Below are 26,345 nucleotides of genomic sequence, written 5' to 3' on the forward strand. Positions count from 1 at the left end.
AGTGGATGAGTGAATGGGTAGGCAGCAGGGAAAGACACAGTTTCCATCATTTCTTGTCACTACTGACATGGGAAAGCTGCAGCCAGGCTGGCGAGCAAGTGGTGGCAGAGATGGTGCAAGTGGTGGGAGGAAGTGGTGGAAAGGCAGCAGTTGGACATTGGGTACCACATACCCCCTATGGATGTCCCACATACCCCTTGGGGTACATGTACCGCTTGTTGGGATCATATGGTTTAGAGGACGCATCATATCGCAAGTTTTAATTATCTCTGGTATGTATTGCCAATGAAGGCCTGCCACTTTACACCACTGAAGTATATTGTGCCTCAACTGAACCATTTAAATCTGAATTAAATTTGATCCTTATCTCTTGGAAAAGTCATCCCTTTTTTCCTCAGCATCCATATGTTCGCTTTGCCTCCTGTATTTTCCGTTCTATTCTACATACACTCTTCCTCGTATGGGCAAACACTATTACATGCTCTCACTGACACATTCACAGATCTATACTCATTCTCTCTTTTTTTTCTTCCTCAGAGCCAGCGATTATACAACATACTGTTATTTTTGAAAACCAGTCTTTCTGTACTTTGAGTCATATGTTCTGCGTAAGACAAATGTGGTTCTTTAATACCTCTTGATGCAACTGGATGGGAGGTTCTTGTTGTCTTTTACTTGTCTGGGCTTGCATATCTTTACTTTCATAAATTGCATTTTGTTAAAGAGTTTGTTTTACAATTAAGAGCATTTAAAATCATGTCTTTCCAATTTACAACTTGCACACCTGAAAACAACTGCTAATGTTTGCTAGTAACAATATGAGTTTGTTTCTGAGGTGATTTTCCAAAGGCGATGTTTTTGAAAAGTTATGTGAATGCAGGGTGGGGCCACTGAGAAATAGAATGAAAAATCCAATACAACTACAGACAAGGTGATGGTAAATTAGGTCAGCCAAGGAACAGAATTTGATACATATCTCTCTTATTTACCTCAAACATGATAAACATGACAGGTAAAAATATTTCCATTTTTCTGTGCTTTCCTTTCATCAGTGCTTTTTGTTGAATGGCAGGAAGGCTGACAACATATGCTACCTGGGGCCAAATATCCTGGCTAGGAACTAAGTCAGTGTGGTAAAGAATGAGCTCAAGATATTATAGCAGGGTTGGGCAATCTTTATACACAGAGGGCCATATGAATGGCAGTACTACCCCTAGCAGGCTGCAACTTTATGTAATGTTGGAACTGGAAATGCATAGAGCACCGTAGATGTCGTATGATAAATAAATCATTAAAAATGTAACTAAAAATGATGGAAACAAGCTGCTAGAGTGGTTATTCTGAAAATATTTGTGAAATACAGTATTTAAAAGTCACCAAAACTCTAGTTAATGATGTTTTCTGTGTATACATCCCATGGTCTTTGGGGCTGCATAAAATTAAATGGCGGGCCACAGATTGCACACCCTTGTATTACAGGAGCAGCAGTGGGGTAGGACCATGGCACTTTTGGAAGTAGTGAAGAGAGGTATATAGACAAGGCTGTAAGAGTAAATATAAAATATTATTCTATTCAGCTGTCCTGCGTTGATTTGAGAGGGGTTGGTCTTAGGCAGGGACGACAGGGGCGGTTGCACAGGGCCTCGTGCTCCTAGGGGCCCCACGGTGGCCTTGGCATCTCCCTCCCGCTCCCTGCTATTGCCGTCTCCTCTCCTGTTTAGAAAGCTGCATGGGAGTGGGGAGCATGCATGGTGTTCTAAGCTTTGCCTCTCCTCTCCCAAGCCTCAGGGTGCCCTCCTGGCACATACCTGAAGCACCCTGGTGGTCTAGTGGATTCTTTGGGATAGGAAAGATTCCCTGTCTTTCCTGCCCAGTGCCGCAGACCCTTTTGCTGCCGCATCACTTTCTAAAAATGGTTGCCAAGACTTCCAGTGGCGGCCTCGCTACTGAGGCGTTCGCACAGAGGCTTGCACTCCCAGGGGCCCCACAGTGGCCTTGGCATCTCCCTTCCACTCCCTGCTATTGCAGTCTCCTCTCCTGTTTAGAGAGCTGCATGAGAGCGGGGGGAATGTATGGCAATCTAATTTTTGCTTCTCCTCCCCCGAGCTGCAGGGTGCTCTCCTGGCACATACCTCAAGTCACCCTGGTAGTCTAGTGGATTTTTTGGGGCAGGAAAGATCCCCAGTCTTTCCTGCCCGCTACCGCTGACCCTCTTGCTGCCGCATTGGTTTTTAAAAATGGCTGCCAAGACTTCCAGCAGCAGCCTCATGAGACTTTCGCTGAAGTCTTGCGAGGCCGCCATTGAAAGGCTCAGCAGCCATTTTAAAGAAGATGCGGCAGCAGGTAGAAATGACTGGGGATCTTTCCTGCCCAGAAGAATCCACTAGACCACCGGGTTGTCTTCACGTAGGTGCCGAGAAGGCACCCTGCGGCTCGGGGGAGCGGGGAGGAGGTCTGGAATATATATGTGGGTGGGAGGAAGGAAGGGTACTTTTCCCCTTATTCGCACAGCCGAATTCCTGTGCACTCAAACTAAGCAAGCAAACCTATGTATGAGCTGCTACATCCATGTTGTCTTTCTTTATTGTTGGTGGAATTTTTATTTAATCTCACTTAGATTTTCAAACATTCTGCTTGTGCATACGGATTGTACACACAGGATGTATCATAACGGAATAACTTTTTATAGGTAGCATAGTAATTTGTTATAAATCGTAATCAGTGTGTCATTTGGATGGTCTGGTTAAAGGTACACCCTAGTACTGTTATATTCATGCAGAGATTTTTTTTCTCCTGGTAAAAGGGCCACTAAACAGACATAATGTTATGAGAATCAAGTGCTCAACATTCAGTGTTTCTATCTATCTATTTACTTATTTATGGCATTTATATCCCACATTAAACATGAATTAGGTTGAAACCTGGGAGCATTTAACATTTCTTTTTTCCTGTGCCTACATCAAAAGAAAAAAAAAGATGGCATATGGGAACTTGCTCCTTTTACTTTGTGCGATGCAGTGGTATATTATAAAAATGCACCTTTTTTTTATTACTACTATATATCACAGGGAAGGTATTGAATAATGAGGGAAAGGTTTCTTTTGTGCAGTACTGTCCAGTCAGTCTAAATGTGCCAACATTGTCCAGTTCAACACACTATTAGCAGCCAAGTTCATACAAAGTTAATTATGTTCAGTGGAAAATAAATCTGTTGGCTCAGGCTGCTTGCTATGTGAATATTCAATCACTGTTTCATTAGTGCTACCAAGTATTTCATATTAAGGGCATTTGTTTTAATTCATTTATCCAGTCCTTACATGTACATGGTTTTGCTTTTTAAACCCAAAGGTTTCCTGTGATAGCATTGTGCTTATTTGAATTAGTTTTCGGTACAAGTTTTGCTTGATTTGTCTTAATTTGAAATAAAAAAAAAATTGAAACACATCTTGTTAATAAGGGGCGGAGCTAGGTGGGGCAGAGCTAGGGGAGGGAGGGGGACCCATGAAATTGGTCTGTTCAGGGCCTTGCGATTGTTAAGACCGGCCCTGCCTACATGAATGGTTCAAATCACTTGACAAAATTTTAAAGAGGTAAGCGGGACAGTATTTGAATTGGGCTGTCACTTTCAACAGACAAGTGAGATTAGTGGACAAGTGCACAAATGTCGATCTCCCACAAAGTTACCGGTAAAGCCTCTCCATTCTTCTCATTGTCCTCTTGATCCTTCCTCCAGAGCCTGGCAGGAGGAATACCAGATGCTTATCCATCCATTTCTGACTGCTCTGCAAGGCCTATGCTAGCTCTACATTCATTTTCAAAGCACCTGAGCCAACACTTCTTGGCTGTCATCTTGTGGAGTTGAGAAAGAGATACTGAATATAGAGTAATTTGCTTTGGAGGGAGGAGGGGAAGGAGAGAGGAATGGAGAAACCATAATGGTTGTCAGAGGTTGGCATGGAGGGGCATAATCGAACGCGAACGCCCATCTCCATGGACATCTATCCAGGGGCGTATCTGCGTGGGGCCTCAGGGGCCTGGGCCCCCGCAGATTTTGCCCTGGCCCCCCCTACCGCCATCAACCCTCCCCCGTGCCCGTTCTTACTTTTGCTGGCGGGGGACCCCAACCCCCGCCAGCCGAGGTCTGCTTCCACCTGCCGCTGCCTTCAAAACTTCTTCTTCAGCCGGCGGGGGACCCCAAACCCCCGCCAGCCGCCCCGCGCTGTTTAAAATTCATCTTCGGCCTCCGTGGCCGTGCTGCTGGGATAGGCGGCGCTGTTGAAATCCACTTCGGAGTCTGACGTCGTTGTACGTTGTACGTGCTGCGACGTCAGACTCCGAAGTGGATTTCAACAGCGCCGCCTATCCCAGCAGCACGGCCACGGAGGCCGAAGATGAATTTTAAACAGCGCGGGGCGGCTGGCGGGGGTTTGGGGTCCCCCGCCGGCTGAAGAAGAAGGTTTGAAGGCAGCGGCAGGTGGAAGCAGACCTCGGCTGGCGGGGGTTGGGGTCCCCCGCCAGCAAAAGTAAGAACGGCAGCGGGGGAGGGTTGGCGGCGGGAGGGGGGTGGAGAGACTAAGTCATTGGTGGCGGTGGGGGCTCGGCGGCGGCGGCGGCGGCGGGGGGGGGGGGCGCGCTAAAATGTGCCCCCTCCCTCTGGCTCTGGCCCCCCCTACCGCCGGAGTCCAGATACGCCCCTGCATCTATCTCTGAGTACAGGTACGTGAAGGGGCGGGACAGACCATATTTTCGAAAAAGATGGGTGTCCATTTTTTGGGGGGATAATACGGTTTGTGCTGGGCAGATGCATCGGATTTGTGCCGATTTGAGCTGGGCGATATTGTTTTTCAGCGATAGTGGAAACCGAAGGCGCCCAGCTCAAAAACGACCAAATCCAAGGCATTTGGTTGTTGGAGGGGCCAGGATTCGTAGTGCACTGGTCCTCCTCACATGCCAGGACACCAACCGGGCACCCTAGGGGGCACTTGTAACAATTAAAAAAAAATTAAAATACCTCCCAAGTCCATAGCTCCCTTCCCTTGTGTGCTGAGCCCCCCCCCAAATCCCCCCCAAAACCCACTGCCCACAACTCTACACCATTACCATAGCACTTATGGCTGAAGGGGGACACCTAGGTGTGGGTACAGTGGGTTTTGGGGGCAGTTTGGAGCGCTCCCATTTACCAGCACAAGTGTAATAGGTGGGGGGGGGGGGGATGGGCCTGGGTCCACCTGCCTAAAGTCCACTGCACCTACTAACAACTGCTCCAGGGACATAGATACTGCTGTGATGGAGCTGGGTATGACATTTGAGGCTGGCATACAGGCTGGGAAAAAAGTTTTTAAAGGTCTTTTTTTTTTTTTGTGGGAGTGGGTTAGTGACCACTGGGGGAGTCAGGGGAGGTCATGCCCGATTCCATCCGGTGGTCTCATTTTGGGCACTTTTTTGGGACTTGTTCGTGAAAAAAAAAGGGTCCAAAAAAGTGACCTAAATTTGCGCTAAAAACACCCTTTTTTTTCCATTATCGGCCGAAGGCGCCCATCTCGCCTCGGCCGATAACCACGCCCCAGTCCCGCCTTCACCACGCCTATGACACACCCCCGTCAACTTTGGCCGTTTCTGCGACAGACTGCAGTTGAAGGCGCCCAAAATTGGCTTTCGATTATACCGATTTGGGCGCCTTTGCGAGATGGGCGCCCATCTCCCGATTTGGGTCGAAATATGGGCGCCCATCACTTTCGAAAATAAGCTGGATGGTCAGTTAGGGGAAGGTAGAAGAGAATTGTGCTGATGGGGGTGAGAGGTTTGCCCAGGAGTACATGAATATCCAATTAGATAAGTCACAGTAGCTGTGGACCTAGTTTTAGCTACTTAAGGGTCCCGTTTACTAAAGGTTAGTATGTGCTAATGGACATTAGCATGCACTAAGTATATGGCCCTTAGATATAAAATATGAGGTCCTTTTACTAAAGCTTAATATTCGCTAATGCACATTAGAGTGCACTAAATGCTACATGTCCTAAGTTAAATTGTCTATCCCTGAAAAGTAACACTAGCTTGCTAACTTTTTTTTCCATCCCTAGGACTTCTCAGAGTTTCAATGGTTAAGTTTAGCCACCTTGTGAATTTAGGTGGGGGATAATTAGCCTCTTGTTGTAGGGGTAGTTGGGGGAGAAGTTTTCAAAAGGAGAGGTTTAGCCAGCTAACTCTAGGGATGTGCATTTGTTTGAAATGACAGTGTTTTGTGTAGTCTTTAGCCCAACATGACAGGAAAAAAAATCCCAAAATGTAGGGGTGTTTTCATGTCATGAAGAGTACACACTCTCTGCGAATAGTGTGCTCTCTTTGAAGTGTTTACTATTTTTCAATTCTGCATATAGTTCACAAATAGTCTTCTGAAATGAAAAGTTTAAAAAACGCTAAACAAATCAAAATGGAAACTTCCTACGAGTGATACGGGAAACTGAACAGAATGAAATATTTTGCCTTACAGCTAGCTCACAAAGGGATGCGTTTACTAAGCTACAGTAAAAATAGGTCTTATCGCACCTTTATATGGGTCTTTCCCACACGCTAAAGCCATTTGTACCGCTGACTCTAAAAAACCCAATTTTGTAATAACGGCCATGAACTAATGTTTCCTTTAGCACACAGCCATTTTTAGAAATTACTGCAGGATCACTTACTGCCTCCTATTTTGTTAGGTGGTAAGGGTTCCTGCATTATCTGTGTGCTAACCATTTAGTGCATGGTAATATAGATGCGCTAACTGGTTAGAGCAGGAAAGCCCACTCTCTGGCACAAACGTGCCCCTTAAAAAAAAAAATCAGCACAAATGTGTGTATATATTTTTTTAAATATATATTTTTATATTTTTGAGACTTTGCTCTTTATTATTACTTTTAAAAACTGGTTAAATATATAACAGGTTATATATATAGCTAGTTAAATACTTACGCAGCTAACCAACATCAACATAACCGGTTATTGTACAACGGCAGACAATCACAGATGTAGGGCCCTGTTTACTAAGCCACGTTATAGGCGCATTAGCCTCTTTAACGCTCATTAACCATGTACGCCTATAGGCGCCTACACAGTTAGTGCGCACGCTAATTGTAGGCGCGTTAACAACACTACTGTGCCTTAGTAAACAGGGCCCATAATTTGCATATGCATTGTGCCTTAATGAATTATGCATGTTGACTTTTATTTAAAATAGGCATTGATGCTCTCCTACCTTTCTGGTTTAATGCTGACCTGTGAATTTTCCACAGGTATTCCTATGGGTGTTTCTAGCATTAGCGCAATAGCGTGCATACAGCGTGGCGTAGTAAATAGAGCCCTAGGTTTTAATCCTGGAAACTTTAGTGATACTACATGCCATTTAAAATTCTGAATCTAGTTTCCCATTTGCATCCACCCTATCAATTATTTAAATAAAAAGACCCTTATAAACAAATTATAAAGCCAATGTTCACACTTGATGAGATCATTGACTCTATATTCTTTCCAACCCAATGGAAATTGGAAAGAATTATACAAAAGGGGTCAAGAATGTCTGTCTGTCTGGTGTTTATCTAGAGGAAAAAATAATGCTCTGAAAATTTAAGAGAATGAAATGAAACTTGACATGCAGGAAAACCCTCTAAAAAGACTCATTGAGGTCAATATTCAAAGTGATTGAAATGGCCAGAAATGGCTCTTGACCATTTAAATTGCTTATCAGGAGCTAACCTGGCATATTCAGTGTGGCACAACCAGATAGTGCTGCTGAAAATGGCCAGTTAGTGCCTAAGCCAAAATCAGCTACCACGTGGATGTTCCGGGGGTGGAGTTGGCATTCAGCCAGTTAAATGCCAGTATTTAGCCTGTACCTTTCTAAGATAACCGACTGCATAAAACACTGCTCTATCTTTCTCCGAGGACAAGCAGGTATATTCTCACATGTGGTTATGTCATCCATGGAGTCTGGGGTGGACATTCCCATATGCACTGTCACTTTAAATCTTTGAGGCAGTGCCCCCACCACGCACGCATGGGTGCTTTCCTGCCTGACGCTCTAGTGTGGGACCAGCGGAGCAGAGAGGTTGACGTTTTAATCTCTCCTCGGCGCATCAAACGTTTGCCTTTTTGGTTCCTCCCTTTTTTGGGATATTTTTTCTTCATATTCTTCCTTTTTTCAGTTTTAAGTTCAAATTTATACATTTTTTTTCAATTATTTTTATTTTTCAACTTTCAGCCTTTTTGGGCCTCTAAGCCCTTCTTTTGCCTGGGCAGCATCAACTATTTTTGAGTATGCGACTACTCCAGCTCTCCAGGTCAAAGAGCCTTTTGACCTAGTGTCAGCCGTTTTTCCCTCCATGTCAAAGAGGGTGCTGAATGGCTTTAAGAAGTGTACTCAGTGCAATAGCACAGACCCCCATAACTGATATATTCAGTGCTTGAGTCCTTAGCACCGGGGCATATATTGTAGCCTCTGCTTTTACAGGCAAGCGAGGACCGTTAAAGCCCACAGAGTCCAGCATGCAAAACTGTTTGGTTCTACATCAATATCAGTATCCTCATTGAGTAGAAGCTGCGTCAGCATCGACATCGAGTGCACTGATGCAGCATCGAGAAGGTCCCAACATCTTACTCGATACCGCATATCTGTAAGGACTTTACATCCTTGTTATAAGTCCTGCGTGCATCAAGGGATCTAAGAAGCATCACCATCGTTCTCCTTCCAGGCACTTGGCTTATACCTCCCCTGTATCAGCATCCTCAATTCATGGGAAGTGTCCATGCTGCAGTGATTGCTCTCCTCCTCCAGCTTATTTCTTACTGAGAGCCGTGGAGGTCTTCAAGATCTCCTATGCCTACACAGGCTATAATTCAGGATGTGTCCACACTGTTTTCTCAGCCAGTACCGATGCCTACTCTTCATGAGGAGATCTGAGCTATGCTCAAGGAAGAACTTTCAGGGCTACTGCATTCGCAATTTATACAGCCTTACAGGTTGCTTGTGCCAGCCTCAGCCTAGCCTATCAGTATATCAGAGAGACAGTCACAGGAGAGGTCTTGCATGTCGCCTTGGTGTCGACTATCTGATGCAGCATGAACCCGACTGATTCATGCATTGACATCACCAGAGGAACTTTCTCTAACTTCGGAGACTCATCTGCCTCGACGCAGAGTCGATGCTGAAGTCAACACTCTGCGCCATGCACTTTCCATGAGCAGTGCTTTGAAGAGTCGAACCCAGACCTGGAGATGGATTAAGGCTCACAGGACTTCTCAGCTGAGGAATCCCATGTCATTCCATCTGATCCTTCTTTGCCATCTGAGAGATGAAGATCTCTTCCAAAGAGTATATTTTTTCTTGGCTTTGTCCGTGAGGTAGCTCAAGCCATACCTTTCAAATTGAAAAAGGAGAAAGAACCTCGTACTGTTGATCCTGTGCTTGAGTACCAGGCAAGAATGCACCCATGCATGTGCGGTGGGAGCACTGCCTTAAAGATTGAGAGTGACGGTGCACTTGACAGCGTCCGCACCGGGCTTCATGACATTTCCCACATGTGTGAATATATGCCTACTGTCCTTGGAGAACACTTTCTACAAGTAAGTAACTTAGTTTTATGCGGTTCATCGTGACTGGTTACATGCGGAATATCATACTTAACCAGTTATGTTTTAGCTGGCTGTGTATGCCCGGATATTCAGTGGCTGAGCCAGAACATGGCCCCGCATTGAATATCTGGGAATAAAGCCAGTAACAGTCGGCAAAATGTTGACCGCCGCTGGCTGAATATCTACTCCATTGAGTTCAGAATTGAGCCTGATCTGACTGGGGGACTCCAGGAAATGCCCCCCCCCCCCAAACAAAAATGGCTCTTTGCATTTCTATGGGATGAGTTTCAGCTTCTATGGCATAGAAACTTACATACAAATTGCACCATTTAAAATGCTTCTTCCTATTCTCTTTCTCAACTCCCTAAACTGTTCCATCCCCAAAATCTATCCCCCCTCACACAAACTATCCCCCTGCAACTGCCCCAAGACCCCAAAAATTACCCCACCCTCAAAAGATATCCCTGCTACTGCATCACCACCTTGCATACTGTCTCTGCTCTCTCACAAGTATCCCTGCAAACTACCCCACATAGACACAAACAGAACAGACAACAGAGATACACATGCAGGGACTTTGTGAATTCTGTAGTATGGGATGCTTGCTTGAATTCCCAGTGCCTCTACTTTAAACCACTAGAATAATTCTTCTGCTCTGACCTCAGTAGTAGACAGACAGACTGGGGTTGGACAGGGACAGAAGCTGAAAGGACATAGGAATGTCTAGTGTAATCACTGGGAGGATCTGGTGGCAGCAGGAAACCTCCTCTGACTATAAAATAGTGACTCCCTACTGCAACTATATCATTGGTTTTTTTTTCTGATTCTCCCTAGCCATCGATCCTTGCTATTAGGGGAGAGCCTTCCAGCCAAAGCCTTAACAATATAGGTCCTAGCAATAGGGAGCCTACTTGCTGTGTCAACCAGACTGCTATAACCAAGTGTAAGGAGTGAAGTGGAAGTTCACAGGAACCAGAACAAATTATAATTGATGACCTATTGGGTGTTAAGAGAGTTGAGACCCCTCTGCATCCTTTCTACCTATACAAAGGAGAAGGAGAGAATGGCTAACGTACCTAGTGAATCAAAGTAAAGGGCATGGTCTGGGTATGTTTTTGGTGGGACCAGGGCGGTACCAAAATATGGATGCCCAACTCTAATTTCAGATGGGGAATGACATCTGTGTCCAAACAAATGGACATATGTGTTTAGACCTGGCATGTCCAGGTTACAGAAAAATGCTCTAATTGAGCAGCTGTCCACTGGAGGAAGTCAGGGTAAGTATTTTTCAGTCCCTGGAGGGCTCACAGTTAAAAAAAAAAAAAAAAATTTCACAGAGCCATAGTGGGATTCAAATCTACATCCTCTGGTTCTCTTGGCTGCTCTTACTATTAGACTACTTCTCCACGTGGATATCTTTGTGGCCATGTTCTAATATGGACGTGCCTATGTTGCTACAATGATGTCCATGGCCATTGTTTTGCCCTGTTCATAATTTGGACATTTCAGTTTGTAAAATGGATGTTCATGTTGGATATAGCCAGCACTTGGACATCAATTTCCCATGTATTTCAGAACAGGCCGTATATCAGCATATCCTGTCCTAAGATAAATGAGAAATGAATATCTAAATGCAACGTACTGACTAGGTGTTCTAAATTCTGCTTCAATATATAACAACATAAGGATAAGTTCAAGGTCTTAGATTTGGACTTTGGTTTGTGGACAAATGTGTTTCTAAACAGACAATACATTATTTAAGGTGTTGCTAAGTAGTGCTTAAACATAATTGATAAATGTAGTGCTCATAATTTATTCCATTGCATAGTTACGCTGATAGTCTCTAATTTCTTTTCATAGTATCCATGCTTGTGCTTTCATAACCATCTCACCTTATGCAATTGTTTTGTACTATCATATGATGAATATTTACCTATGTAAACACAGTTATAAAAGTATATTATTTGCTAGAGTTTCAGCATCCTACAGATTTTATCCATTTAGGCTTAGATTGGATTTGGATTGCAAGGCTCACCTGGGCTGTCTATTTAATTATCTTATGTTTTATTGTTAACAGGTAACTTAGCTACTGTACCAAAAAAAAACAAAAACAGATAACAATGAAATACATCATGAATCTGTTCTGGGTCCTAGTGATCTGACTCATTTCGGTAATTAACTTGCTTTTTTTTTTTCAGTCCATTTTTGTGTCTCAAAATCTTGTGGTAACCATATTAAGACAGAGTCATGTCTCTGGCACCTCATCTTAATGCCATTTCATTGTCATTTGTGGGACTGGTTGTGTTGCTGTGGTTAATGATCATACTCTGCCACAGTCACATTACCACTTCTGCTAGGGTCTGTCTGAAAAGCATAAGGAGAGAGGATCTGATGCACAATGTCCCAGAAAATAATAAGCCACTGGCCAAGCAATGCTTTGGTTACTTACATCTTTCACCACAGCGGGAGTTGAATTTTGGGTGGTGTTTTCCTATTGAAACTGGTTTTGTAATCCCACTCCCCCCCTTTTAAACTATTTTAGAACCTACACGAGTGCACAGATCTTCCCACAGCGATGCCTATAGCAGCACCAGTGAAAGTCCAACTGTTATTTCTTCTGATCCTGATTGTAGACAAGGTAAGAAATTCAGTAATTGTTCGACACACTTGGAAAATGTGGAAGCACCTAATGTGAGATTTAATGGATTTTAAAGAAATTGGGGGCAATTTTATGACAGAACAGTAAAGCCGTGAAGGCATACAGGCATGTAAATTTATAGTATCCTGTAACTTACATACTTTGTGTTCCCACCCATGTTTGTCCAAACTCTGCCCATGCATGTGCACACTGGCAACATACCCTCAAATCATGGTGCATATTTTTCCTCTAGTCCCAATAAGAGGGCAATTATGCATATAAACGACTAAAATACCACCCCTTATGTGCTTTCTTGCCACCTACAACAAAGTGGCTCCTTATAGAATTAGCCCCTAAGGCCTTGATGTACCAAGGCTTTTCTCCTGTATTCAGTGTCTATAGGGGGAAAGCATAGCGAATCACACCTTAAATATTGAACTACTAGAGCAATGGAGAGTTTTAGTAATGCAAAGATAAACTTAGAGAAAAGTTTTGCAGAATGCTTTGATTTTATGCTATCCTGAGCTGTTCAAAAGTATTGAAAGCTGACAGAAGAGAGTCTTTGTTTCATAATAATAGAACTCACTTCAATAATAGCATTAGTGCACAATTGGCAGTTTAATACTTCAACAGCAGTTTTTGTAAAAATCAACACGCACATTTCACTTTTCTGCTGCACTTAAAGTGAATTCGGATAATGAAAAATATATTTTCCTTTTGACAAGCAGACTTGGGTTTGGCACACAAGTGGGTGATATCATCGTATATTGTGCCAGATAGGAATAGCTTTCCCAGAGCTCAAAACTAAATGTAAAGTTTTCAGCATGCATGGCTCTTCCTATTTTTAACATTCTGTTCAAGACCTCAGTTTTGTTTCTCTCTGCTCTGATGAATGGATACTCTGTTGAAGTGTTTTTTGTTGTATTCTTACTTAATTTGTGTAGCTTGTTTTCTTCTGTAAAATGGCCTAGATGAACTAAGGGTTCCAGGCTTGTCTTCAGTGTGGGAAAAAGATCCAGAACTTTGATACTCCAGATTCTGGATCTATCTGTACTCAGAGCATAATTGGGCTGACTGCATGCATTATTGGAGGATGTCTCTGCAAGCCCAGAAGGACCAACTGAAGCAACTGCACAATTACAATAAAGTAGAGGAGACACCTGCTTGCTGAGGAGAAAAGAATAGCATTATCTTCACAGAGATCAGCTGATTCAGAGGCAACTTCTACCAAGCACACTACTAGAGTGCACAATCTTCATTCATAGTGACTTCAAAGCACTAATTCTATAAAGAATTTTTTCAAGCTTAAAGGCTTTTTATAAAATGACACCAGGGATTCCATGCATAAAAGTATGTGCGGTGACAAGATGGCACATAGTTTATGCAATTTTCCCTGGGTTCTATATAACGTGACTTAAGTTGCGCACACAAATCCAGCCGTATTCTAGATTTGCGCACGCAGCTTAGTTAAGCCAGTCAGTGCCGATAATTGCCAATTAACAAGCAATTATTGACTCTTAATTAGAATTTATTCGCACAACTGTCGTATTCTGTAACGTGATACACGGAAATTCTAAGTCATATAGTTGAAAAGGGGGCATGGAATGGTTGGGTTGTGGATATTTCTAAAATGTACGCGTGTTGTTATATAATACACCCGGTCTGTGCTTAATTTAGGCGTCTGCATTTACACCAAGTTTTACTTGGCGTAACTGCCTGCGAATAAATTTAGTCACACAGAAGAGCACTCGGCGTATTCTATAAACCGCATGGAAATTTAGGCATTTTCAATAAAGTTTAGAAAAGAAAAGTGTACACCTGTACTTTACATGTAAAAATTTATGCTCCTGAGCAGGTGTAAATGTCAGTGTAGGTGAAATACCTACTGCTTCCCATTTGTTATAAACACACCTAGGCGCCTATGTGTATTCATAAAATAGGATTGAATTAGGATTGAATTAGGCCTTCACACATAGGCAACTTGTTATATTACCTTCCAAAAATCCAGTCACAAAGGAGCATTGTCAGCAGTCCTCTAAATTGGCTTGACCTCCTTGAAGATTTCCAGGTCCGCAGCGTCTTCTGCATTCTTGCACAAGCCTGAGGCAAAGGCATCCTTGAAAGGTGGTTCTACAGCACAAACGCTTCAGCACAGATGTAAGTTAAAGAGCTTCTCTTAAGACAGACCATTTAAAATTGAATTATATAATAAAGAGAGCAAAATTAGAAACCTCACAGAATAACATACAGGATCAAACCAAGACATGCGGTGACAATCTGTGCAAAATGTAAAGAGGAAAGAAAAATCTCACAAGCACTGCACTGCAAAATATTTAAATAGTGTTCAATTCCCTCCAAACCAGAAGCAACCCTAATGCAGTGTAGTGTTAAAGAAAACAAAAGGCATCAATCATATGAGTATGTAAGAATAGCCACCCTGGGGCAGCCCAACAGTCCACCTAGCCTAGTATCCTACTTCCAACAGTTTCCAGTCCAGGTCACAAGTACCTGGCAGAATCCCAAAGAGTAGCAAGATTTTATGTTACGGACCCCAGATAAGCAGTGTCTTTCCCCTTGTCTACCTCAATAGCAGATTATGGACTTTTCCATCAGGAACTTGTCCAAACCTTTTTTTTAAGTAGCTTCTTATGGAGCTTTGCTGTTTAAATGAGAAGGGCTTTAAAATATCAGTCAGTAACGCCTGAAAGGTAATGCCCTTTTGGAGCCCCTTCATAGCATCAGAGGAGTAAAAGATCATTGGACTTGTCTGTAACATTTTTGACTCTCTGGACTGCTTTAATGATGGGTAAAAGGAAAATTAAAATTAAGCATATAGTTGCTTGAACCCCGATTGTTAAAGGCCCCTTGGATAAATAGATAATGATTGGTTTGTCTTAAGAGATTAACATGAGGTCTCTGTCTTCCTCAGGAAGATGCTTTGAGTTGTTCCAAGAGGTCCCCTCCTTCATTGGCCTCCTTGAATAATTTGTTGTCTTTAGATGTGGTGTAGTGTCTAAGACAGGAGGAGGGTGCAGTAGACTTTCATTGTTCCTAGGTTCTTTGGAGATAGTTATTCCTAAGGTTGTGTTACCTTCATTGAACGTGCAAAGTGTCCCAGGGTCTTCTGAATTGTAGGATATTTACTCAGATATCTGTCCAGATCCAGAACCTCAGGGATGATTTGAGGAGCAGTGGCCCAGTTATGAAACTCTGACAAAGCTACAGGACATAGTCTATATATTTTGCTCTTTAGAGAAGCAAGTCAGACTGTGAAACCTCAACTTCTTTTTTTACAGTCAGGAAGTGCGTATGTAGTTACTTCGCTTTCCATTATAAATTGGAGGCTGTGGAGAATTCTTTGAAGGTAAACAATCTTTGATTCTTTAGTTTCCCAAACATTTGCTTGATGTCTTTAGAAATCTTGTTGAAATAGTTCAGTGAGGTTTTAAATATCCCTAAGCAAGTTGATATTTTGATATATATGTATTTTTTAAGTAGACAATTTAATAGAAATTTTCACCACTCGTACATTCAGAAGTGTTTGGATCAACATGGCAAGACCCCTGCTTGGAACATTCTGTTCCCAATTTTCACAGAATGGTGGGCTCCATTTTGGATTGCACAGGGTCTAGTTACACAAGAGTCTGCTCCATGTGGAATAAATTACTCTTCCAGTCTACAGGTAACAGTGTTTCTCCGAGGACAAGCAGCCTGCTTGTTCTCACATGTGGGTCGACATCTGTGTCGGCCCAGGAATTGGCATTTTGCAAGCAAAATATTTAAAAAGTTTTGCCAGAGCCTTCTGGCGTGTGTACACCGCACATGTGCGGACTGATTTCCTGCCCGTCGCGTGAGCACGTTCCCTCAGTTGTTTTTTCTCCGCGTTGAGGTGCGGTGTTGTTTTTCACTGTTCCTCACAGGACGAAGAGAGAGTCTTCATTTTTTGTTTTCGATTTTTTTTTCTTTTATTATCGTTTCTAAAAAAAAAAAAAAAAAAAAAAGTAGAGTTCCTTTACTTTTCTTAGTTTTTCTCCCTTTTGAAGTTTCCGTTCTTTTTCGACGTGGCCGGCTTTTTTTCCCCTTATTTTTATGCCTTTTTCTTTTAACAGGCAGAATCGAGTCTTTTGATTTCGCCAAATCCGTTTTTCCTTCCATGTCATCGAAGACTCCCAGCAGCTTCAAACGTTGTACTCGGTGCAACCGGACCATCTCAGGTACCGATACCCATGCCTGATGTATCCAATGCCTTTGGCCCGACCATAGCCCAGCCGCTTGTAGTCTGTGTCTTCGTATGAAGAAACAGACCCAAACGTCTCGAGAAGCCCAGCGAGAAAAGCTTTTTGGGGCTCGGTCCGGTCCTTCGACATAGGTACCGAGGTCAGCGGCGTCGGCATCGATGTCGGGAGCGGAGGTAATGGCTGCTGAAAGACCAGTTCACGCTGGGAGCAGTGAGGCATCGAGTGGGTCTCCACCTGCCTCGAGGCCTCCTGTTATGCAGGCCCCCTGAGACCGACCTTCGTCGGACCCGGACCTGAGGAGGCGTGAGGATTCCACGTCCTCCTCATCGGTGCCAAGGAGTCTCGATGAGGGGCGTCGAGCGAAGGCGAAGAAGCACCGTCATTGTTCTCCTTCGACACACGGTGCCGGGAATGCCACATTCGAGAAGCTTCGCGCCGAGCGGATCGCTCCCCCTCTATTCAGGAGGTGAGGATGCATTCAGCCCGGTGCCTGCTCCTGAGCCTCAACAGATTCTACCACCGGCTCCTTTACCGACCCTGCGGCCTTGTCCGACGGTGGCTCTCGACGAGCACATCAGGGCCCTGCTTCCAAAGCTTCTGAAATGATTGCTGCGCCAGTCTGCTTCGGTGTTGGGGGTGCTTGCGCTTTCCGTACCATCTGCTGCAGCGGCCTGTGGTGAGGTCTCTGAATTTGGTGCCGCCTGCGAACCAGGTCGACGCCCCTTCGACGTCGGTAGAGGAAGCTTCACTGCAGTCCAGGCGGATGTTGGCTTCTCGACACCGCCATCGAAGACGTCACTCCTCAGCATAAAGGCAGGCTCAGCCTTGCGGGGTCTTTTCCTCCTGGGCTCAGCTCACAATCGGAAGGACTTCTGCTAACACACAATACCTCCACACTCGGTTAAACCAGAAGATCCTCTTATTTTAGTTCACACATTAACTGGTGTCATCAAAAAATCCCCCCCCCCCCCCCCAAAAAAAAAAGATGCACATAACACAGTTCTCCTGCCCCTAGAAAAGGGACAAAAAAGGAGTTTGGGTTTGAAACTTAGATCCCTCAGCCAGCCAGCCAGTCAGTTAATCCCCAGAGAAAATATCCTCTCCTCCAACAGAAAAAATGCTTTAGGACAGTTCTCTTTTCCCTTTTTCTAAAGTTCAGTCACTTTTGCTTTACAATTCAAGGTTACAGTTTCCTTAAAGTGCAGTTCACCTTTTTTTTCCTCAGCCCAAAACCTTAGCACTTTGGTTCCCTGCTGTAACAGTGCTTCCCCCTCTGCACCATAACAATCAGTCTATGGCCACCCCCACACTTCTCTCTCCAAATACAGTTCAAGAAGCTTATCTTTACTCATTCTGTGTCCATTTGTTCCTCTGAATGCAGTGCAACAGCTTGGGAAGGCTGTAGGCTCTGCTTCCATTCCATCTCCTCTCTCTCTTCACCCCCCCCCCCCCCCCCCCCGATCTCCCTCAAAGCTCCGGTCCCTCAAAGTCTTGAGGAATGCAGGCCTCCTCCCCTCACAGGTGACGGGGATTTTATATTGATTCTTTATCCAAGGGAACTGGTCCTCCTGGCTCACGCTCCCCCTGCTGGCCCATGGCGAGATTGACTTTCTCTCTCTGCCCCTGCTGAGACCTGCTCCCGGATAAAGTGTCTCTGGCTGGTTTTGACTCCCGCCCACCTCCCTGATGGATTCTGGATAGGGTAGTTCTGGCTCCTGAAGCTTCTCAGGCGACACAAGGGACCTGGTCTTATTACAGTTCGTGGGAAGAAGAGGAAGATCCCAGGTACTTTTCTTCTGACGAGTTCTATGGGATTCCCTCTGAACCTTCCCCTCCACCAGAAAGGAGACTTTCTCCACCGGAGAGTCTATCCTTTATCTCCTTTGTCTGGGAAATGGCTGCGGCTATTCCCTTCCCTATGGAGGTTGAGGATGAGCCCAGGGCTGAGATGCTCGAGGTCCTGGATTATCCTTTTCCACCTAGAGAGGCTGCAACAGCTCCTTTGCATAATGTACTGAAGGAAGTCCTTATGCGAAACTAGTCATTCCTTCTGTCTAATCCCGTGATCCCCCAAAAAAACTGAATCCTAATATCGGATCCACAGTGAACCTGGATTGATAAGGTCTCAGCTACCTCACAATTCCATGGTGGTGGACTTTGCCCTCAAAAGAGCCAAGAGCACTAGGGACTATACCTCGACGCCCCCAAGGCAGAGACTCTAGAACCTTGGACTCTTTTGGGAGGAAGACCTATCAGGCCGCTATGCTCGCTGCCAGGATCCAGACATACCAGCTCTTCACGAGCGTCCACTTGCGGAACTTGGTGAGGCAACTGTCTAGCTTGGTTGATGCACTCCCTTTGGAGCAGGCCGAGCCTTTTCGCCAGGTGGTCAGGCAGCAGAAGGCGTGTCGAAAATTCCTGGCCAGGGGTATGTTCGACACTTTTGATATAGCATCTAGGATCGCTGCCCAAGGTATAGTGATGCGCAGACTCTCATGGCTGCGTGTCTCTGACCTGGATCATTTGGTCAAGCAGCAGATGGCGGATGTTCTTTGCCGGGGGGATAACCTTTTTGGTGAGAAAGTAGAGGATCTAGTTGACCAGATCAAGAAGCACAATGATGGTATGGATTCTCTCTCCCACCGGGCGTCTTCTGCTATTACCTCCTCATCTAGGAGGTTTTTTGGAGGGAAGAGGAGTGCTCCCTATTCATATGCTAGGCGTAGGTACACTCCTGCTTCTCGGCAACCTGTCCAGGCTCAGTCCCAGCGCGCTCGTTCTCGTCAACAGCGTGCGCCTAAGGCCACTGCGGCTCCCCAGCAAAAGCAAGAGACGAGCTTTTGACTGGCTCCAGTTAAGCATAGCCTCAGTAAACGTGTCCATACTGGACGACTTGCCAGTTGGGGGGAGGTTAATGTTTTTTCACCAAAGGTGGCCTCTTATAACCTCCAACCGGTGGGTTCTTCAAATTGTCTGGTTAGGATACATCCTCAATCTGCAATCCAAGCCTCCAAATTGCCCACCAGGAGCTCAGTCCTACAGCTCCCAGCACAAGCAGGTACTTGCAGAGGACCTCTCCGCCCTTCTATAGGCCCATGCAGTCGAACCCGTTCCACCAGGGGAAGAGGGGCTGGGATTCTACTCCAGGAACTTCCTTGTGCAAGAGAAAACAGAGGGGATGTGTCCCATCCTAGACCTGAGGGCCCTGAACAAATTTCTTATCCGAGAAAAGTTCAGGATGGTTTCCCTAGGCACCCTTCTTACCATGATTCAGAAAAGCGATTGGCTATGTTCTCTGGACTTAAAGGATGCTTACACACACATCTCAATACTTCCAGCTCACAGGAAGTGTCTTCGATTTCGGCTGGAAACACGGCACTTTCAGTACCATGTTTCAAGCTGCGGTGGATCTAGGGGATGTAATCCAACTGCCCACCAACTTTCGGAATTTTCTTCAGTGGTGGACGATTTGATCCAATTTGACCATGGGGCGACCATTCCAAGTTCCTTAGCCACGAAAAGTGCTGACGACTGATGCATCTCTCCTGGGGTGGGTAGCTCATGTAGATGGGCTCCACACTCAGGGAGCCAGGTCCTTTCAGGAAACAGGTCTGCAGATCAATCTCCTGGAATTAAGAGCGATCTGGAACGCTCTAAAGGCTTTCAGAGATCAGCTGTCCAACCGAGTAATCTTAGTTCAGACAGACAATCAGGTTGCCATGTTTTACACAAACAAGCAGGGGGGCACCGGATCTCGCCCTCTGTGTCAGGAAGCCGTCCAGATGTGGCTTTGGGTTCACCATCACGGCATGTTTCTCCAAGCCACTTATCTGGCAGGCGTAAACAACAGTCTGGCCGACAGGTTGAGCAGGATAATGCAACCTCACGAGTGGTCACTGAACATGGGTGTAGTCTGCAAGATGTTCTGCACGTGGGGCACCCCCTCGGTGGATCTTTTTGCCACTCAGATCAATCACAAGGTCCCTCAGTTCTGTTCCAGGCTTCAGGCCCACGACAGACTAGCATCAGATGCCTTTCTCCTACATTGGGGGACAGGCCTTCTGTATGCGTATCCTCCCATACCTCTAGTAGGGAAGACTTTGCTGAAACTCAAACAAGACTGCGGAAACATGATCCTGATTGCACCCTTCTGGCCACGTCAGATTTGGTTCCCTCTTCTTCTGGAGTTGTCCTCCGAAGAACCGTGGAGATTGGAGTGTTTTCCAACCCTCATTACTCAGAATGAGGGGTCGCTTCTACATCCCAACTTCCAGTCTCTGGCTATCACAGCCTGGATGTTGAGACTCAGAATTTGCCTCCTTGGGTCTTTCAGAGAGTGTCTCCCGAGTCTTGCTTGCTTCCAGGAAAGATTCCACGAAGAGGTGTTACTCTTTCAAATGAAGGAAGTTTGCCATCTGGTGTGACAGCAAGGCCCTAGATTCTCTTTCTTGTCCTGCACAGACTCTGCTTGAATACCTTCTACACTTGTCAGCGTCTGGTCTCAAGACCAACTCCGTAAGAGTTCACCTTAGTGCAACTAGTGCTTATCATCGCCATGTAGAGAGTAAGCCTATCTCTGGACAGCCTTTAGTTGTTTGCTTTGTGAAAGCCCCCGATCAAACCTCCACCAGTGTCATGGGATCTCAACGTTGTTCTCACCCAGCTGATGAAAGCTCCTTTTGAGCCACTGAATTCCTGCCATCTGAAGTACTTGACCTGGAAGATCGTTTTCTTGGTGGCTGTTACTTCAGCTCGTAGGATCAGTGAGCTTCAGGCCTTGGTAGTGCATGCACCTTATATCAACTTTCATCACAACAGAGTAGTCCTCTGCACGCACCCTAAGTTCCTTCCAAAGGTGGTGTCGGAGTTCCATCTGAACCAGTCAATTGTCTTGCCAACGTTTTTTCCCCGTCCTCATACCCACCCTGGCGAAAGCAGTTTGCATACCTTTGACTGCAAGAGAGCATTGGCCTTTTACGTGGGCGGACAAAACCCTTCAGACAGTCCGCCCGGTTGTTTGTTTCTTTCGATCCCAACAGGAGGAGAGTCGCCATCGGAAAACGCACAATCTCCAGTTGGCTAGCAGATTGCATTTCCTTCACTTATGCCCAAGCTGGGCTGACTCTACAGGCCCATGTCACGGCTCATAATGTTAGAGCCATGGCTGCGTCAGTGGCTCACTTAGTCAGCCTCCATTGAAGAGTTTTGCAAGGCTGCAACGTGGTCATCAGTGTACACATTTACATCTCACTACTGCCTTCAACAGGATACCCGAAGCAACAGTTGGTTTGGGCAGTCAGTGCTGCAGAATCTGTTTGGGGTTTAGAATCCAACTCCACCCCCTAGACCCATTTTTATTCTGTTCCAGGCTGCACTCTCAGTTAGTTGTTTATGGTTTTAGGTCAATCTAAGTTATGTCCTCGCCGTTGCGAGGCCCAATTGACCAGTGTTCGTTGTTTTGAGTGAGCCTGGTTGCTAGAGATATCCCACATGTGAGAACAAGCAGCCTGCTTGTCCTCGGAGAAAGCGAAGATACTTACCTGTAGCAGGTATTCTCCGAGGACAGTAGGCTGATTGTTCTCACAAACCCGCCCACCTCCCCTTTGGAGTTGTTATTTGCTTCTTTTTATACTCTTTGATTTAACTGAGGGAGCACGGTCACGCGACGGGCGGGAAATCAGTCCGCACATGCACGGTGCGTGCTGCAGGCGTGCCAGAAGGCTCTGGCAAAACTTTTTTTTATACTTTGCATGCAAAATGCCGATTCCTGGGCCGACGTGGACGTCGACCCACATGTGAGAACAATCAGCCTGCTGTCCTCGGAGAATACGTGCTTCAGGTAAGTATCTTCGCTTTACCCCAGTAATGGCACTAAAGAATACTCCACCCAGCTAGAGTGGAGTCAGTACATAGGAGACAGAATTACTTACACTACTGAGCACTTTGGTTCCAAAGAGATGCAAGTTGTCTTAAGTTGGCAATATTAACCCACATCAGCATTACAACCTGTCCTCTTAACCTTTGGATTCAGAACCATTAACACTATGCAGAATACTGACTCTCCCTTCAGTGCCCCTGTTCTAAAGCAAATACTGGGAAGCAGCTTTGATTTCTAATTGCCATTATACTTTTAATAAAATTTGTCTGGATAGTTAAACTGAGGGAGAGCTAGATATTTCGGTTCGAGGTGGAAGCCTAGATTTGTTTTGCTTTAAAAAAGAAATCTTGTTTTGTGGACAGAAGTTACAAATTTTTCTAGATGTAACATATAATGCACAAGTGCATAGAAAATTTTCTTGCCTTGAGGGCTGAGGCACTTGCTTTAGAGGGAAGCTTTTCTTTGAGATTCCTGAGCAAGAGGGTAATTGTATAAAGATAATAATTGTGCTTTCTTGGATCCCATGCATCTGGAGAAGATTTGATATTGTTTAGGAGGTGGGAAGCAGATTTGAGCCCATTGAAGTGAGCTGAGTTTAGGTGAGGAGGTTAGGTTTTCTCTTTGATTTTGTTGTGTTTTATTTCCAGTTGGAGTCCCCCTTGAAGCTCTCCTTTTAGGTGTCTAGTCTCGCCCTCTGGACCAAAATTTGTAGTTCATACACTTCTAAGACATGACTTAGCTGGTTACAACAGATCGCGGAGCAGGAACCAGAGTTGGAGTCGGCCTCTTCACTGTCCTCCTTGATTCCATAGATGGAATCTAATCTTGCTTACTTAGCGGATTCAATTTATGACCTTGTGCACACCTCCACCAAGCAGATTGCATTGTCCGTCACTTCCCGTCGATTGTTGTGGCGGGATGGTAAATATAAAACTTGGAAGTTGGAGTCCCCCTTGAAGCTCTCCTTTTAGGTATCCACTCTCGTCTTCCGGACCGCAATTTGTAGTTCATACATGGCTAAGGCGTGACTTAGCTGGTTACAACAGATGGCGGAGCAGAAACCAGAGTTGGAGTCAGCCTCTTCACTGTCCTCTTCAATTCCATAGATGGAATCTAATCTTGTGTACTTAGCGGATTCACTTTATGACCTTGTGCACACCTCAACCAAGCAGATTGTGTTGTCAGTCACTTCCCGTCGATTGTTGTGGCTCTGCCACTGGGTAGTGGATGCAGCATCTAAACACCTGACCAAGTTGCCTGTTCAAGGCAAGTTTTTTTTTTAATGAGGATTTAGAAAAGCCGGTAAAAGACTTGGGGGGATTCCAAGTTGCATTGTCTCCCAGAGGATAAGCTGAAAACTTCTTTTTGATTGGGGGCAGTGCAGCCGGCCTCTGGGATGTGAGATGGTATTGTCCAGACCGGTCCTGTCATTTCAGCGGCCCCAGTACCAGCAATGCTCTTTTTTTGGACTGACAAGTGCACTTCAGGTACGACTTTGCCACCATGGTCGGCAGCTTGACCCTCCCAATGATAGGGTGCAGGTCTACTCTTCCATGGTCAGGATAGGGGGCTGGCTCTCTTTTACGAAAAGACCAAAGTCACTATGGATCAGTGGGTATTGGACATTATCAGAGAACGCAACAAGTTGGAGTTCTCCTCTCTTGTTGAAGACTTTTTCTTGGAATACCCTTGCCATGTCTGCTCCATGTGGCTGGTGGTCGAGTCCACTGGGGGTAGTAGTCCCAGTCCCCACTTGAGAGTGCGGCAAAGGTCATTGCTCCATCTTTTTCATGGTTCCCAGGAAGGGTGGCTCTTACCGTCTGGTGTTGGACCTCAAAGGGCTGAATCTATTACTGAAGGTCAAGCATTTCCGCATGGAAACACTAAGATCCATTCTGGCGGTGGTGCAGCCAGGAGTTTCTTATGGCTCTAGACCTCAAAGAAGCCTTTTTTTATATTCCCATTTGTCCACAGCACCAGCGGTTTCTGAGGTTGCAGTGTTGGGGCATCAGTTTCAGGCCCTTCCCTTTGATTTCACTATGGTTCCTCAGACCTTCTCCAAGGTCATGGTTGTAGTGGCAGTGTTCATTCGCAAAGGTGGGATCAGAGTGCATCCCTACCTCAATGACTGGTTGATTCGGGCTGAGTCAGTGCAGAAGAGTTGGTTAGCCACGTCTAGGGTGATTGCGCTCTTGCAGTCCCTGGGACAAGTGATTATTATTGCCAAAAGTCATCTTGTCCCGTCCCAGTCATTGGCATACCCGAGGGTTTGAGTCAACACTTTGCAGGGCAAGTTTTTTCTGCTGGAACACAGACTGTCCAAGCTGCAGGATCAGATTTGACTTCTGTTGGAGGCATTGGGTTCTTGCATATGGGAATATATGCAGGTTTTGGGGTCCATGACTGCTACCCTGGAGGTAGTACAAGGCAGGACTCACAGCTGTCCAGTGGCGGTGGAAGCGGTCTCCATCATGAATTGGGTGGAGAAAGATCTTCTCTGCTTGTTGGCAGCTCACATCACTGGGTCCATGAATATGGAGGCGGACTTTCTCAGTGGGTACTCCTTGGATCCTGGAGAATGGGAGCTATCCAGCCGGAGTTTTCAGCTGATATTGGATCGATGGGGTTCTCTGCTTCTGGACTTGATGACAATGAAAAGGAATGCCAGAGTTCCCAAGTTCTTCAGCCATTGGAAAGAACCAGACTCGATGGGGATCAGTGCCCTTCTGCAGCTCTGGCCGGAGACACATCTACTTTGTCTTCCCTCCTTGGCCTATGGTACGCCTCATGTTGAAGCGGATCACATTGCACTGGGGTTGAATAAATCTCGTAGCCCTGGATTGGCTGCAGAGGTCATGGTACGTGGACCTGATTCAGCTGCTGGACAGGAGTCTTCTCTGCCTTCCACAGGTACACAGCCCACTGAAGTATGGTCCAATGCTCACGGAGGATCCGTGCCCCTTTGGTCGTACAGCTTGGCCATTGAAAGGACTCGGTTGAGACAAAAAGATTATTCTGATTCGGTCATTGCTACTGTTAGGGAAAACTTTCCTCTTACCAAAGAAGCTCTCAGAACTCTGGGTTTAATCATATAAAGATCTTTATTGTAAATAAAGCCTACATGTAGGGAGACCACCAAACAAGAAAAACTCAGTTCACAGTCTGACTATACTGATTCACTGCAACCTTAAGTAGCCAAGAATACTGTTATCTTTACCATCACAGGTGCTATATTTCTGGTGAAGAAGAAAGAACATATAATGATCCCCTTTCTTGCCCCATCCAGCTACTGCAGATAAGGCAGAACTCTTCCTGCATTTTCCCAGTTAATTAACATTCCTGACTTCTGAGATGATTGTGGCCTATCTAATATAATAATTTGCTCCTGCAACGTTCCATTGTCTGTCTCTCACTGCGTTCGTAACCATCTCCTGACGTCACTCTCCCACAGTAGAAGCCTGCTTGCCTGACGTCTACCTCCCACCACTGCCTTTGTTTGCCTGCGCAGCCCAGCGATTCTCCTATCTCCCCTGCCCCCCTCCAGCCACCCAGTGGTTCTCCTCTCTCCCCTGCCCACCCTCCAGCCACCCAGCGATTCTCCTCTCTCCCCTGCCCACCCTCCAGCCACCCAGCGATTCTCCTCTCTCCCCTGATTACCTCCGTCGAAGCGGCCGCGTCATTGAAAGCCCTGCCCGTCTCTAGCCTTCCCTTCAAGTTTGTTCCCTCAGAGTCCCGCCTTCTGATGTCATTTCCTCTTTCCGCGAGGGCGGCACTCTGAGGGAACGAACTCGAAGGGAAGGCTAGAGATGGGCAGGGCTATCAATAACGCAACCACTTCCAACGGAGGTAATCAGGGGAGAGAGGAGAATCGCTGGGTGGCTGGAGGGGGGGCAGGGGAGAGAGGAGAATCGCTGGGTGGCTGGAGGGGGGACAAGGGACAGAGGAGAATCACTGGGTGGCTGGAGGGGGGCAGGGGAGAGAG

The 26,345-nt window shown here is 45.7% G+C and overlaps 1 protein-coding gene across 1 annotated transcript in view; it reads left to right on the plus strand.

The window, feature by feature from the left end:
- Window positions 1-26,345, plus strand: part of PTPN13 (protein tyrosine phosphatase non-receptor type 13) — a gene marked incomplete at its 3' end in the record, with an annotated part of 651,945 nt that overhangs the window by 289,501 nt on the left and 336,099 nt on the right. The window contains 1 exon segment of the mRNA XM_030190609.1: window positions 12,152-12,247. Coding sequence (XP_030046469.1) covers window positions 12,152-12,247 — 96 coding nt within the window.

This window comes from Microcaecilia unicolor, chromosome 2, assembly GCF_901765095.1.
Source record: "Microcaecilia unicolor chromosome 2, aMicUni1.1, whole genome shotgun sequence".
Classification (NCBI taxonomy): Eukaryota; Metazoa; Chordata; class Amphibia; order Gymnophiona; family Siphonopidae; genus Microcaecilia; species Microcaecilia unicolor.